The sequence below is a fragment of the Coturnix japonica genome, chromosome 18, assembly GCF_054131305.1.
Source record: "Coturnix japonica strain WE chromosome 18, WE-NBRP24, whole genome shotgun sequence".
NCBI classification, from domain to species: Eukaryota; Metazoa; Chordata; class Aves; order Galliformes; family Phasianidae; genus Coturnix; species Coturnix japonica.
In genome coordinates, this window is record NC_140680.1 from 9,399,252 (window position 1) to 9,415,465 (window position 16,214).

The window sequence follows — 16,214 nt, forward strand, 5'->3', positions numbered from 1 at the left end:
AAAGCAGAAACATGCAGGACTCTCATGTCTCCAAACCTTTCTGGCTGGGTGGACGCTCAGAGCTCTGCAGCAGAGCCCAGGCAACACAAGCAGCCTGCAGGCACTGCTCCTGGCAGCAATACCTCACCAGGGAAACTTTGCAGGAAAGTCTTCCAGGAACAAGTGCATTGGTAGAGCATCAGCTGTGCAGTAATGGCATTTCCTGTGAATCACCAAAATTACTTGAAAATCCCCCTTTTCCGGCTGTGCTTAAAAAATCTCACTCCAAGCAGCCAAGAACATCCCAGGCCGCAGAATTTCCCATCCAACTCCTTCTGCAGCTTGGCAATGGTGCTGGCGGTTCAGGGATATTTTCTCCCCGTGGCCTCAGAGCTGTGGGGCCCCAGTCCTTCCTACCAGTCCTGTTTTTCCCAGGGGAATTAAAACACAGGCAGCATTACTGAGCCCAGACCCCCAGGGCTCTTTCAGGTCCCCACTTCTTGAATTTGAGACAAAATCACTTCACTTATTCCTGTGATGATACAGTCTCCTCTGTTGGAGTCACCGGCACAGGCTGGATTTGGCTCCTCCTGGCACAAACAGCATCTCTCCAGCCATATTCTCCAGCACCACAAGCCCTGTTAAAAGTAGCAGGGTCAGCTAAGGTCAGAGCAAAGCCATAACCCACAGCATTGGGGAGGGAGGGAGGGCGAACAGCCGGTGTGAAGGGCACGCTGCTGGGGGCTGTGTAGGCAGTGGGAGCGTGGAATGATGTGTGAGCAGAACTGGTGCTCTGAGACAAGCAGCTGCTGTGTCTACAAACCTGTAACCCAGATCTAATTTAGAGTGCAGATCCCTCGGCTGTGGGAAGTGCCAGGAGCTCACATGTCCCTACTGCTGAAGAGCAAAGAAATACTGTGATGATTTTGGCTGTCCAGGCCTCAGGGAAATCCATCAGTGGTGTCTCAGTTTGTACAAATGCACCCAGACTTTGGCCACTTACATGAAAACTGGGGTTAAACCACCACGGGATCTCCCTGCCCGAGACAATAAGCACTTCAGAAAGATCAGGCCTTCGGCTGGAGCTCTGGACCTCACTCATTCTTAGCTACATAGGGTACACATGGGAAATGTGCCATTCTGGAATGGGCTTGATGCTGGGTGGCAGTGCTGATGAGACAGAATGCAAAACATACATATTTTACTTCCAAAGAATTTGGGATTCTGATTATCCCTCTCCTCTTTTTCCTACGTGTCAGCTCCAGCTTTGCAGGTCCTGCCATGAGGCAGTTTGGATCCCCAAACCAGCAGAAACAAGTGCCTGGGAAACAAGTGAGTCCTCTCCCACCAAGTGAGGAGGGTGAACCAGCTCAGTGAGTGGCCACACTGCATGCAGTGAGCAGGGCTACAGCCCAGCGGGGGATCCCTCAGCTCAGCTCAGCTGCAGTGAACCTTTGTGGTCTGCATTGCAAAGGCACTCAGGTTGTGCACCCCCTGTGCCCCCAGGTCCAGCAGTGCAAACCAGAGCCCTGGGAAATGACACATCCACCTCAGACAGCTCTGAAATTCCAACCCAAACCAAACACAAGTTGATGGCTCCGGAGTAAAGGCATGATGTGGCCTTTGACTTATTCAGTTATGACTTTGTCTAGCTTGTTATTTCAATGTTACTCCCTCCCCCTAAGCCTTTTTATAGAAGCCTGGGATATCCCTGCTGCCCAGGAGGATGAACAGCTCCCTCCTGACCCAACGCAGCAGCAAGTATTTGCTGACACAGTTACATACATGCAAAAAGGATGCTGCTCCATCAGCACTGCATCAAACAGCTGGTTTATTACACTGAAAACACTCCCTTCATTTGCTGTGATCAAATTAAGAGGTGTGGGGATGCTCAGTTGCAAAGCAGGCACAAATGAAGGGTGAGCAATGCTGGGGTCAGCTGGAGGCTGGGCCATAAAGCAGGACTGCTGGCCTGTCCTCTGGAAAGAGAGGAGAATTCTTCTTTTCTCTTTATCAAGTGATAGAGCTATAAAGTGCTTTCATGGCCTCCACATCCCTGAAAGATGTGAAAAATAGTGATGAACAGGAGCTGAAGAATAGCTTGCAAGAGGCACCAGCAGCCAGATTCACCTCTCTTTTCTTAGTGTTAAAACTGCTGTTTTCCTCACTAGCAGTGAATTCAACAACTGTTGTGTTCTTCCTGGGCTTTTGCAGAGCACCTTTACAGACAGAAGGCCACACTTCTCCACACCCGTCTGGTGTTCTGGCTGACAGCAAGCCACTGCAAGAAAGGGACAACACTTACACTGTCACAGGGGCACCCTGGAATTCCTCCAACCATTCTGGTTTGGCAAAAGATTAACCCAAAGAAAACACGAAGAATCACATGCAGACCATTTTTGAAAGGGGGTCAAAGTGACCTGCAGAGGGTCTGACCAAGGCACTGGGAGCAGGGTGAACAAGAGGGGAGAAGGAAGCAGAAGTCAGTTTAGATCAGGTCAGCTGCTACAAAACCACAGCCTGAACTCCTCCCAACATACAGGTGAAGGATTCTTAAGTTGTATCAATTTAAAGCCAGTGGGTACCTCTGTGGCTTTTATGTTTGTGCACATCTACTGTGTGTCTTCACCGACGTCTGTGCTTTCCAAAGAGTCAGGACACAAGCCCAGGCTGTGTGGGCTTTTTACAAGGCCAACAGTGCTTTCAAACCATCAGGATCTCTGTTGTTCAGCGAGGCAGACCCCACATGTGGCAGCACAGGATGTGGTTTACCATAAGGAGCTGGGGAAGGAATGTTCCTATGTGTGGAACAAAGACAGGACAGATTCATAGGCCAAAATAGAGAAGAGCAAAAGGTCTTAAACAGGTGGATGTCGGATCTGTCCTGATGTGGGATGAGACCCACCTCCAGCTTCTGGGCATCTACAGTCCTTCAGTCTCGGTGTCCTCCCCCATCATTCTCTCAATAGAGCTGTTCATTCCCTAGGTTAAATCCTGCTTACCCAGAAATACACATGCACCTTCAGTCTTCCTCACTAATGAACAAACCTCTCCTTGTTACTGTAGAGACACAAGCAGAGAACTGGAGTGGCCAAGGTATAAACCTGAGCGGTGGGCTCCAATGTGGCTGTAACCACAGGCAGTGAGCAAACAGGAAGAGGACTGAGGTCACCCCAGCATCACACGGTGGGATGCTGGCACTGGGCTCTGCTGCTCCTTCACCTGTCCTACAGACACCAAGAGCAGACAAGCTGCCTGGAGCTGCCACAGCTGGCGATGGGGGGAAGGTTTTCCCCACACTCCTTGTTCTGGCAGCGTTCTGATCAGAGGTGATGGAGCTGTGCTGGTAGCTCATCTCTTCTGTGCCCCAGTGCTGTGTCCTGGTTTGTGCTGGCTGATTTCTCCCATCTCTGCCCTCCATTCTGTCCTGCAGCCCTTCCCACATTGCCCACACAGGTCTGCTTTTCAATCCCTCCATTCCTAACATTGTTGCGGGACTCAACACAAAGACAACACATCCAACCGGATTTGATCATCACGAAACGAAAGTTAGTTTGTTTCTGTACTGCAGACCTTCGGGAGACGATGTGTGTGTGCCTGGGCATCTTTGTAGCAGGTTCAATTTGACCTCACCGAGTGCTCGAGCCCCATGCAGCAATGTCCCCTGTTCGGCAGGCAGGAGGTGGCAGCATTGCACAGCCCAGCAGAGCCTGCTCCCCTGCATCCCCACGGACGGGCTGGGCAGTGCCCTGGAGCTGCAGACCTGTTTTTCCTGCTCCTCCAAGGGATACGTGACTCGAACGTTTGCAGACTGCTCAAAATCCCATCCAGCGCAATCATTAAAAACGACTAAACCCCCAAAGGCCTCTAAGTGCACGTCAGTCCTAATCTGTTTGCAAATCACGATTAACAGTAATGTGAGGGCAAGTGAGGACAGAAAGGCTCTGCATTTAGAAATGAGTGTGATGCTCGGATACACCTCGTTTGCCCTTGAAGCTCCAGCCCCCTTAAGTGCCGTGTGATGTGTCAGAGCTCCTCCGCACAAAATCCAGCTTCCCTCTCAGTGAGAACAGTATTGAGGTAGGAATGAGTCTTAAGCTCGCTTGCTCTCTCAGCATCGCTTTCATTCTGTCAGATATGGTACAATCTGATCTCATTTTGAGTCTTCTGCGTTTTATTTTTATTGGAAATGCAGAAGAACCTGTAGCAGAACCTTGGGTTTAAACTCCCTGCAACAGAAGGGGAATTTGGAGCCTATACTTGCAGTTCACAGCATCGCTGACTGCCAATTTTCCCTCTCCATTCCTCCTGGTCTCTCACTATGGAGTCATCCTGTAGCTAAGTGAGTCCACCACAGGAAGAAACACAGCAAATCACAGACACCCCTCACTGGGCAACAGCCACATGGACACAAGCCAGGACTTTTTTTGCACTTGTGCAGACAGAAAGTGTTCTTAGCAGAGGAACTTTACCGAGTTAGAAAGCAATATGGTGGGTGCAATAAAAGCCTCCCTTACTGTGTGGATGCTGTTATGCCAAGACTCCCCTTTCTTCATATGAACAACTTCCTATTGCTACCGTACTGCCCTAACCTGGACCTCTTAATGTGAGTTTTATCCAAGTGTCAGCTATTTAAAACAATCTCTGCACAGACCAGACTTAAAATAAAACTGTTTGTTATTCCCACTGCTTTAAGTACAACAAACAAGATGGAAAGCAGCTTCTCCGCATGCCCCCATTGAATTAAATAACCTGAGTAGACATTGTTTCTATATACACAAGCTGCATTACTGTATGTAGGAGCTTTCTTTCTGCCGAGGACTGAATCATTTCCCAAATGTGGGCTTGCACAGCACAAGACGCTGCTCTGACAGGGAGTAATAATGAGTCACTGGGAATTCACAGCTCTGTGCTCCTGCAAAGGAGCTGTAAGAGCCAGAGGACAAGGGAGACAACTTGATATTGAAAGACAGCAAGAAACAGGGTCTGGAATAGGAGCTGATTGTGCTGTGAGCCTGGATGGAGCTGACAGGGGAATCGTAGCTATGGGTGATCACAGGTGACACTGCCCAGCACATGGAAGGAGGCTCAATGACATCTATGGGCTCTCGTGCTCCTCACAAACACACTCAGCATCCTCGCACAGCAATATGGCTGGCCCTACAACTCCCAGGCCCTGAGGCCGCGGCCCCTTTAAGGCGCAGGAGGGCGCTTCTCCCCTTCCTCTTCCGCCCAGCTTCAGTGACGCGCATGCGCACATCCCGAACGCGTCGCTAGGCAGAGCTGGGGGCGGATGGAAACCGACGGCGGCCATTGGCCCGGCGGGAGGGCGGCGTGCGCGCATGCGCAGAGTGCTTTCGGGGCGGCCATCTCTCCGCCCCCTCCATCCCCCTCACGGCCCAACGCGCATGCGCGCCGCGGGCAGGAGGCGGCCTCACCTTCGCGCATGCGCAGGGGCCGCCCCGCCCCGCTCCCAGCGTGCACCGCACGGTGAAGAAGCGTTGGCTGCGGGCTGGGGGCATTTTGTGTCCGCGGGAGCAGCGGTTGGGAGACAAGATGGCGGCGGCGGCAGAGTGAGGGACCGGCGGCGGCCGGGACCCGGCGGAGCCAGCGGGCCTCGCCTCGCCCTTTTTCCCTCTTCTCCCCTCCAGCCCCTTTACAGCAGCTCGGCAGCCGCCTCTCACCTCTCTGGAGGGCGCCGGGAGCCGGGCAGAGCCGCGGAGAGGGGCGGCCGCACGAAGGGCCCGAGCTGAGCGCTGAGCGGCGCCGAGCGCCGTTCTTGTTGTCTTCCTTCCTTCGTTCCCCCGCCCTTCTCCCCCTGTCGGGTCCAGCCCCTTCTCCCCTCTCCCTTCCCCCGAGCCCCGTAGTGCCGGGAGAGCCTCGCAGCCGCCTCTCGCCATGGCGAGCAGCAGCGGCTCCAAGGCCGAGTTTATCGTCGGGGGCAAGTACAAGTTGGTGCGGAAGATCGGCTCGGGCTCTTTCGGGGACATCTATTTGGCGATCAACATCACCAACGGGGAGGTAAGGACGGCTCACAGCTCCAGGGGACACGGAGAGCGGCCATGCTCTGCTAAAGCCAAAGCTTTGAGCCTCTCTCTCCCGGGATCGCCATCCCTGGGCGCTCTGGGCCTGTCAGCAGTTGTGTCCCGATGGAACAGCGGGTTTCCACCCGCTGCTTTGCTTTGTGAGAGATAGGGAGAGAAGAGCACCTTGTCAGTGGCTGAAGTCTGGCTCCTGGCAGTCAGCTCTGTCCCTTTAACCAGCTGGGGAACACTTTATCTCGTGTTCTTCAGCAGCAGTAGAAACAAAGAAGATCCCCTGTTTCTTCTCCTGTTTTTTTTTTTTGTTCCTTAATTCTTCCTCCCACTCACTTCTCTGAGCTGGAGAGAAGAAACACCCACGTATGTTCTCCCTCTCTTCTGTGAATCTGAAGATTTAACATCTCCAGCTCAATGTTGTGACCTGGGGATGGATATTCACGTACAAACCGTCACGCTGTGGATTTCATTTGAAGAGGCAACAAAATGCAGGACGTTGAGTGCCAAAAGCTTTAACATATTGTAGCTCAGAGCGAGCGTGGGGGAAATACTGAAGTTCTGTGCCCCTACACCTCGGTGGCAAGGCAGTGCTTGGTGGACGCTCTGCTCTGATCCCTTGTTCCCTCTCACCGCAGGAAGTTGCTGTGAAGTTGGAGTCTCAGAAGGCCAGACATCCCCAGCTGCTGTATGAGAGCAAACTCTACAAAATTCTGCAAGGAGGAGTTGGCATTCCACATATACGGTGAGATTCGGTTGCGTGTGCCAAGTATGGTGGATTTCCTTTAGCGTTCCTGTGAGGTGGGACGCGATCATAAGAGACTAGTTCTAGAAAGAGTTGAACTGGGTAAAATACTCCGTTCTAAGCTTAACAACTACCTGAGTATCCTTGTAGCTCCCCCTCCCTGCTCCAGACCGTGTTCTTAAGCTTACATACTGCGCATTGAAAGTGAGATCTTCAGCACTTAGCGAGCTGTGAGGAGTTCTTAAAGTGAGCAGAATAAAGCATGAGATTGTTTCTGTGAGAGCCGGTGCTGTTGATGAGGTTGAGAGTTTGGAGCTGGTACTGGAAATGGCTGCTTTCTTTTGTTGTTTTTTTTTTTTTTTTTTTTTTTGTTCCAACATGTCTTCCTCCTCCGCTCAGAAAATGGCGGATAGACGTGATTAACCCTCCCCCTTCTCCTGTTGGGACAAGGGACGTGCTCAGGCATGTATCTTTTCCTTTCATAGTTATGTGCAGCGAGGCTTGAGAACTGCTGAGAACCTCGACCAGGAATGAAATGGCAGCCCCTTTCTGTTACCCGCAACAGATGCGTCACAGGGATTTCCGTACAGTTAAAGTGCCAGGATTAATCCCTCCCAGTTGCTTGTTAGGCGTTTTTCTTGTTTCTTATTCTGTCTGAAACTTTCAAGAGTTTTCAATCATTTCCTGATCTAGAAGTAAGTTTGCTGCTGTTCTGGTGCAGCAGACTCTAGGAGGAGTTGTTTCTCAGATTATTGAGGTGTTATTCTGTGTAGTTCTGACGACTTAATCTGCATCAGAGTAGTGTAAGTGAAACTTCTTTCCCTTCCAGAAACACTTTGCCAAGAGTATTTAAAATGTTTTTAAAGTTAGTATTTCTGCTGTTTGCTCTGTATTATAAAAGGAATTGGTGTCTTGTGCTACAGGATCAACTTCAGTAGGGCTAATGAATCAAACTGTGGATTCCATTTAGCCTTTTTGCCCTTAACTCGCTTTGTTGCAGGTGTATAAATTAGTGGCCTGTACAAGCTGTAGGGTGAAATACTCGTGTATTTCAGATTGTCTATTAATTCTAACAGAACCTGGAAGTTGCCAGCTTTTTGCCCTGCTCTGTAAACACGATTGTAGACCTGATTATATGCTGGAGTTACACAGGAGATGGCCTTGTTTCACCCATCAGTCCTCTCCATTTATGGCAGCCTTCTACAGGAATAGAACAAACTTACCTGTATGAAACAGAACAGCTACAGTTAACAACAGTTGCTTGTTTGTAACCAGAATTACTTTTTATTTTAGACAAGTTTCTCTTTTCTGTATACGAATACATTTGTTTCACAGCTGAAAAATAGAAATTGCATATTGGAAATCCATCATGGTACAGTTCTGTGCTAAAACAAGGGTAACTGGGAGAGCGGCCAAAGCATGTGAGTATCTGGTGTTTCATCATGGAACTGGAAAAGCGTGCTTTCTTAAGCTTATGCTTTCTTCTAAAAGCCTTTAGTGCTATAATGAGACTTAAGTTTCATGTTTTTCAAATTTCCCAACAGAAGCTGAACTACTATTTAAAAGTAAGTTCTTGAATTTGATTTACATGCCTCACAAGTGCATTTTGTTCAAAGCTGACATGCTGGAAGCTGTCTTCCATGTTGAGAAACTTGTTTCCTGCTTCAAATAAAGCAGATCGTGTGAGTTTTCTTTCCTTTGTATTTGACATACTTTTATCTGACCTACCCTTCTCTACGACTCTTGTTTGAAGTCCCACCCCACCACAGAGGAACTAAGAACTTTGTTTGACATGCGGCCTCTGAAAAGTAGAACCAAATTAGAAGAATCTGGGTATGAACTGACAACTGAGGCAGCACTCAAAGCAGCTCAGATGGCTTCCATTGTGCTTGAGATAAGATCTGTTTGATAAGGTCAGGAGGTCTTGAAGATTTCTACCTTCAGGTTCCAGCATTGTTAGTTTTAGGATGACTTTTTTAGAAAAGCTTTTCAGAGAAACTTAGGAAATATCTTTTTGGTCTTCAGAAATGACTTAAAATTTACTTTAAATTTACGTACATATTAGATGTTGCTTGACTGGTTCTTTGCGCTTTTCTTGTTGTGATATGAAATCTGGTGACGCTTGAAAAAATAAAAACTTGTACTTCTGTTTATCTTCTAGAAGAGGAAGCAGAGGGGGTGCTCAGCTCACGGTTTGCTTGAGAAACACTGAAATATTGTGTAGTTAGAATTAATGGTCCTTGGAATCTGAAGGAGAGGACTTGTCTTACGCCATCAGGTGCATCACTGAGGTGCTAAACCAAGTCTAGGAGCAACATCAGATTGCTGCACATGTTGTTCCAGACAACTCCAGCTTTTCTGACGTGCATTTTTGGCAGCAGCTAAACTGGGAGAATGTATGACTTTGTACTTAGGTCTCTCTGCATGTGTAATTGATAATACGCATTCCGCTATTGTTTTGTAATGGTTTGCTGTCCAGTTGGAATAAGCTGTTCCTGGCTCTGCGTACTGAGGAGAATGAATCAGGTTGAGGAAATTCATGCAGTAAGTTAGTTAAATTTTCTGTGAAGTGGCACCTTTAAGCAGCAACAACAGAAATGGAGTCTCTGGTATAAAACTGAGAAGTGGTTCCAAGCTTTTCCAGTTTCTGTGCTGTATAAGCTGGGCTCAACAGCATTTTTATCCTGCTGCTTCTGTAGGATTAACTGAGAGCTTTCACTTGCTGTGTAGCGAGGACTTGCTACTTGTACTGTAACAGAACATCATTTGCACGTGAAATAGCAAAATATTGAGATTAGCTTGTCTGTTGTCTGAATATCTACACAACTTTAAATTCACACGGGGGTCTTCAAGTTTGCTGCTACCTGCTGCTTTCTGGAAGAGCAGGGAGGATTCTGAACTGTCACAAAACCTGTGAATACACTTTGCAGACTCTGGTATGCACAAATTTGGGCTGTGTTGTCAAAAATGAAGACAACGGGCCTTTGGGTCAAGCTTAACATCTAATGATCTGGTCTGCCTTAGGACACAATGCAAAGTCTGCAATATTCTGGTAGGTTTATTCTGATTGTTCTCAGCCATCAGCTCTTTTTAGTAGCAAAGCATTTTTAGTTGTGATCTTCTTGTTAACTGGCTGCTGATCCCAATAGTTCGGAATATCTGCCCTCGTTTCTACATTTTTGGTCCTTGTTCAGAGCATGAAATGGTGTTGGAGGCTTTGTGTGTTATGTTTATGGTGTAAATCTCTTAAAGCACTCTTGACAAGAGCAATTGTTTGAATCATCTGTGGTTGCCACTCTTGGTTTTTGCCATTTATGGTGATTATCAACTGTGGCTCATATCCTTTATGAAGATTCCTTTGATATCGTGCAGATGTACTTCTAAAAGAAAAGCAAGCTTAAGGCTTTTCTTTTTTCCCCTGACAACACCTTGGTTATAACTTGTTACCTGCTTTCCACTAGAAATGAGTGTTGTGCTGGATGGAGCTGCTGCTGTTGGTGGGAATGAAAGTGTTACACAAAGAGCAGGGTTGACTGTAAAACAGATGATGCTTGTATATTCTGTGGGCAGAGCAGTAGAGGTGCAGTATTCAATTGCATCCAAGGCTTATCAGGGGAATATTTGAGTTTAGTCAGTGGTAAGTTTAAATACAAAAGCTATTGACTTTTTGCAAGTCGAACAAACAAAATCCTACATTTCGAACTTGAAAAATATTTTGAAGCTGGGAAATAAATATCGTCACTTATGTATTGCTACATTATGTCCTGAATCATGTGGTATGTTATAAAGCTGCTGTCAGAAAAGTAAAAGTGTCTCAGCCATCAGAGCTCTCTGGATACTTAGTGCCGTGCTGGTGCATAATCTGATAATAAGCTCCTGCACGTATTCATCTTCACTAAATAGTACATGCAGTGGAAAACCATGGTCAGGTTCAGTAATTTTAAGGTGGTTCTCACAATGGATTTTTGCTTGAGCATTTTGAGTTCTTAACAATTGGTAAATATATTTCTTTCAAGCACCTTTATACTGAGGGACAGAACCACTGTAGAAAAGAATAACAACATTCCTGTTCTGATAACCCAGTGTGAAACTGAAATAAATCCCTAAGCTTTTTCTGCTAAGAGTGAATGTGTTTAACCAAAATTTCATGTTTTATAACAGTCTGAACTTCTGTCTTTATCAGTGCCCATGGTGCCTTCAAATCAGCTGGGAGAAACTCGTTTTTTCTATCATTTTTCTCTTGGCTTAGCTCCTCCTTTGCAGAAACAGCTGCAGAAGTGTGCACTTGCAGCTCAGTGTTAACTCCATTTGGCACAGATGATCAGCACAAGTCCTACAGAAAGGCTCTGTTTTCCTCCACAATGTTTGCAGTACATGCTGTAGATTAATGGCTTACCTTCAATCTCAATTGAGCCTTTTGACTTCTATGGAAGAAATGTGACTTATGTTCTCCTCGCTTCCTACCAGCTGTTGGTTTACTTCATTAAACATCTAGCAAAGCAGCAACTCATATAACTATATATATGCAATGTAAGACCAGGCAGATGAAATTTCCCTTGTGCCTAACAGATGAGTTGCATTGGCATACTTCATGTATTCATATTTTTCTCATAACTGTACAAAAAAGTGATACAAAATCGTATTTATAACCTACCTAACTTGATAACGTAGGGTGTTCTTTGCTATTTCTTTATTTAGTACTTGGGTGGCCTAATTCATACTCACCATGGCAACTAACATTAGATGGCATCTGTTAAATATTCCACTTCAGTATTTCAGTCATGCCGTGTTAAGTGAGGTTCATTTATGTTACTGGTTCCAAGCTGGCTTGCAGCTAAAGTGCTTTTCCAGCTTCAGGGAAATAGAGACTATGTGACAATGTAGACGTGAATCTGAGAGTGGGAGATTGCCTTCCTCATGTGTGTTGTTTCCATATCTTCCTAGGCCAGCACCCATGGCTCTGTGGTTGGAAAGAGCCTGAAGATGAGTGCATGTACCTGTAGGCAGTCAGTGCCCATTTACTACTTCCTTGATTTCTTTAATGGCTGCCTCCCTCTTAGTCATCCTGTATCTACAAGGAGAAGTTGTGTAACTTGGTGACTGCCTTGCTGAGCTGTGTGAATACGATTGCCAGGATCACCACCTTCCCATCCATTTTGAACTCCTTCTCTGTCCCTGTTCAGATTTTATTTCCTTTCCTGGATATCAGACCAGTGATGTTTGTGGGTTACCACATGAAGTGCTGTAATCATTGACACCAACTCCTTCACAGTTTCAGTTGAATACCCTTGTTTGCACTGGTTAGGATTTCTGATTTTTTTTTCAGTGAAGCCTGTAGAAGCATATAGAAGTTATAGGGATGGTCTGTGTTTCCCTTTAGTCACATTATCTTACCAGTGCCCAGTTTGGAGACTCGTGTAAATGCCTTAGTGATGCAGAAGTGGAATAGTTCCAGGGCATTCATCACTTCGTTGTCATTTGGTTTTATTTCGGACGTTGAATCCTTTGTGCTCGTGAAGTCTTCCAGACTTGTGTATTCGCCCTCCTGTGCGTACTGACTTGTCAGACATATTGATGAGGTTATCTCAGGTAATCCCAGTAGTTCTTTCCAGCTTGCTTGTTCACTGTGCCTTGTTTTTGTTCTAGTAGTGTTTCTCAATCCACTTTCATTTGACAGTCTCCCCTTTGTGTCACGTGAACTCTTCCGTCTGACATTTGAAAGCCAAAACGCTGGGAAGCTAATTGTATAGAGCTAGACAGTGTAATGGTAGGGTGACATAGGACAGCGATGGAATTAGCAGAAGTTAGTAGAACATTGGAGTGCAAATTGACCTTTTTTGTTGAATGAGAATACAATTGTTTGTGGATCCCTTTTCATCAATATTATATTTTTGCTTGAATCCACTTTTTAACCCGTGACACCTGTATACAAAATGATGCTGCATTATGCTCATGCCTTCACTGCCTTGGTAGTTTCAGAGCACCTGGGGTTTGGGTTTTCTTTGCTGGTGACCAACAGCTGGTCCAGTCAGTGAGTCCTTTCATTCATTGCTGTTTACATTTGATACTATTTAAATATGAATTTCCTGAATGCTTTTGTTTATCACTCGACCAGCTTGCACAGCTTTGGTTGTAGTTACAACAACAAGGTTACATAGTGAGGGTGTGGATGTGGCATAGGAGGCTGCAACTGAGCCTCTAGTTCCTCGGCCTGTTTCTGGGTTTTTTGGATGAAAGAAACAAAATGTGAATATAGTTAGAACTAAATATTTTATTAAAGTTTTCTTAAAATGTTTTCTGAAAGGCTTCTTTTACCATTGGTATTATTTAGGAACCATATGGTTGCTGAAATAGAGATGAAATGATTTTTAAAGATGCAGCTCTGGAAACAGAGGATTTAAGTTTGGGTCAAGCTGACCTACAATCTTTGCTTCTAAGTGCCAGATGTGCATCAGTACTTCGCTCGCTTGTCTCAAGGTTAGTTAAGGGAATGAAAGAACATTTGAGTAAGCGCTCACTTGTCATATGATCTGGCTTCGTGCTCACTTCACTGGGTGGGATTTGGAAACAAAATACTTTTAAACTACCGTATCATGTGACTTGGTTGTTTAGCATGGAGCTGCAGACTGTTCAGGATGTTACAAGAAGTTTTGCATGTGAGCATATGGGAGCTGTGTAGCAGGCTGCTAAGCCACATGATTTGGAAACTTGTTGACGTGGTGAGTCTTGGTCTTCCATATGAGATGAGCTGCTCAAGTCAAATGAAGGTCACTGTTTGAATTTGATAATGTTCTAACCATGGAAGCTTCAGAAGTTTTGGTTTTTTGCTTTGCTTTTATCAGCTGTGCTCCAACTGATCAGTAGCCTTGGACAAATGAGGCATATGAGAGTGACGAAGCATTTTTATGCACACAAGCTTAGGCACATCCCACAGCTTCAAGTATGGACTGTGTATCTTAATGGCTGTGTCAGGGGTTACCGTGCTACGTGGTGTGTTCAAAGATAGCTCCTAACTCTTACAGTAATTATATTGTCCTGCTAATAATTAGTGAAGCCTTCCAGTAAGGTCTTGTACTGATGTTTGGGAAAGCTGATAAACTGTATTTTGCTATATGCTATATATATATGTTTGCATAAGTATATATATGTGTGTGTATATATATATGTTTGCATTAAGACTTGTGTGGCAAAGCACATGTCCAGAAGGTGTGGCTGGATGTCATCTTACATGTACTGTGGGATCAGCGGGTATTTGCCAGGCTCTTGAGCATCATAATTTCCAAGGATTCCTAAGAGGGGCCAACACATATTATGTTTTTTTCTTGCACTGCCAGCAGTAGCAGCTAGTAGACATGCTGTGAATGGACCTGATGTAGCTTTACTTCTTAATCTCATTTTCCATGGAAATGATCCAAGGGAAATGAAAACTGAGTGTTAGCAAAGTAAATAAAGCATGGGTGACTCTAGGATTCTACTAGAAGTTTCAGTTGTTGTCAGTGAAATGAATAAATGGGGTGCTGTAATTCCTCATGCAGTACAGGCCTGTAAGCACAAAAACTGGATGTTTGGGAGTCCTGTTGTCTTTGTCTTGCAAAGTTGATTCTGCTTTTCAGAAACATTCAGTGATCAGGGGATTAAAAATGAAGTTCTTGTGCCTATGCAGAAGTAGGCCAAGTGGAGGTTGTGCAATCAACCTGAGTTATTGCGTGTGCTAAACAGAGATCCCTACAGAGGAACCAAATCAATTGATTTTCCCAGGGTAGGGTTTCCTTTCATCTGCTTAGCTTTTCCTCTTTTGTGATGCTTGTAACTAAATTTTCTTAGTTCAGTTGATAGCTGCTGTAAGGCTGTTTTCCCTTGGACTGTAATGAACAATTATGATCAGCACCTGAAATGAAGTTTCTACTTAAAGAAAAACATGGTTCATCTGAATCTGGACTTACTCTTTAGAATGGCAGGCCTTAGAGTGTTTGGATTCATTTTATTGCTTAGACTTTCACAGCAATGCTAAATTTCATGGCAGAATATCTAGGCCGATCATCCAATCCAGTTTTCATTGCTTTGGTTGACTGCAGTATTTCATTCTGAACTGTGACCTGTAGAGTTGCTTATAGGCCCTTGTCATTACTACTCAGCAGTTTGCAAAGGTGACTTTGATAGGAAACAAGGTGTAATCGTGTTGAGTAATGCCTGAAATAAACATTTATTTTTTTGCCCCCAGTTGATGCATGATGAGGAACTTAAGGGTTGATCTTATTGGCTGTGATTGGACGTGTATATATTGCAACAACTATTTCTGCCTCTGTGACACTTAACTTTCTTTCCCTGTATGATATTGAAAACCTCGTAAAGAGTTCTTGTCATTTACTTAGTAGTACATTAGTACTTGATTGATATTTGCTACACTTGAGTGAATAAATGAGGAGGTAGTATGAGTTAACTGCATGAATTCTTTTGCATTGCAGGGATGCCTTACGTGAAACAAAGCCTAAAGCAATTAACAGTGCTTCCATGAAATTAAATAATGCAGGGAATTAAAGCGTAAGGCTGAGACTTGTATGATTCTTGCTAATGCTGAACACATTTCTTTCTTGCAGGTGGTATGGTCAAGAAAAGGATTACAATGTTCTAGTTATGGATCTTCTCGGTCCCAGCCTTGAAGACCTCTTCAACTTCTGTTCTCGCAGGTTTACGATGAAAACAGTACTTATGCTAGCAGACCAGGTATGTACAAGCATTGCTGTGAGGATGTCAAAAAAACATGAATTATTTTGTGTATCATGGTTCTTTTTAAGTAGGTTAAATGTGTTAAACAGCCTTCTGCATTAGTTGGAATGCTGTACTACTCAAGGCCTCCAAGGTCTGTTAACTAAGGCCTCAGGAGTGCCTGTCTATTTAGTCTTTTTCTAACAATTGATGTTTCTTCAAGTTGGTTCTGAGAGTACAGCTTTTAAAATAGACACTTGCTGTTTAGTAAATAGCTTGGTTGTACTGTCCTCAGCTGTTTGGAAAGCAGTAAGGGGTTCATGAGTAAATTTAAATTTAATCTAATATTACATAATCAGTGTTAGTACCAAGTTGTCACTTAGCCAGGGCTTGTAGAATCCCAGGCAAATGGCCAGGGAAGCTCAGGGTGCTTGTCTAGAGACTAGATCAGCTGTCCCCTATTTCTGCTGCTTTAAATGGCTGGTATGCTTGCTCTAGAAAGCATTTACAATGCTCGCTTAGCTAGAGTCAGGGTGTTACAGTGTTTCTGAGGTACCTTTGCAGTTAATATGCAGTATTCCTTTGTATGGTGAGTACTAACCTTTTGTCATCTGGGAAGAGAAGGGAGATGTATGAGGTCAGCGAACAGAACTGGGTTTTAGGACATAATAAAGTAGAACAGCTGTCAAGGATATGATTTTGTAACATCATTCAGCTCACTAAAGTCTATGTAAAGTGCAGCTGAAAAG

General features: G+C 45.2%; 1 protein-coding gene across 7 annotated transcripts in view; it reads left to right on the forward strand.

Moving 5' to 3' along the window:
* The first annotated feature begins 5,467 nt into the window (after positions 1-5,467).
* Positions 5,468-16,214, forward strand: part of CSNK1A1 (casein kinase 1 alpha 1) — a 30,928-nt gene continuing 20,181 nt past the window's right edge. For all 7 annotated transcript variants that reach the window (XM_015876159.3, XM_015876161.3, XM_015876162.3 and 4 more), the window contains exons 1-3: positions 5,468-6,000; positions 6,653-6,759; positions 15,357-15,483. In XM_015876159.3, coding sequence (XP_015731645.1) covers positions 5,878-6,000; positions 6,653-6,759; positions 15,357-15,483 — 357 coding nt within the window. In that variant the 5' untranslated portion in view covers positions 5,468-5,877. The remainder of the gene's footprint in view (positions 6,001-6,652; positions 6,760-15,356; positions 15,484-16,214) is intronic.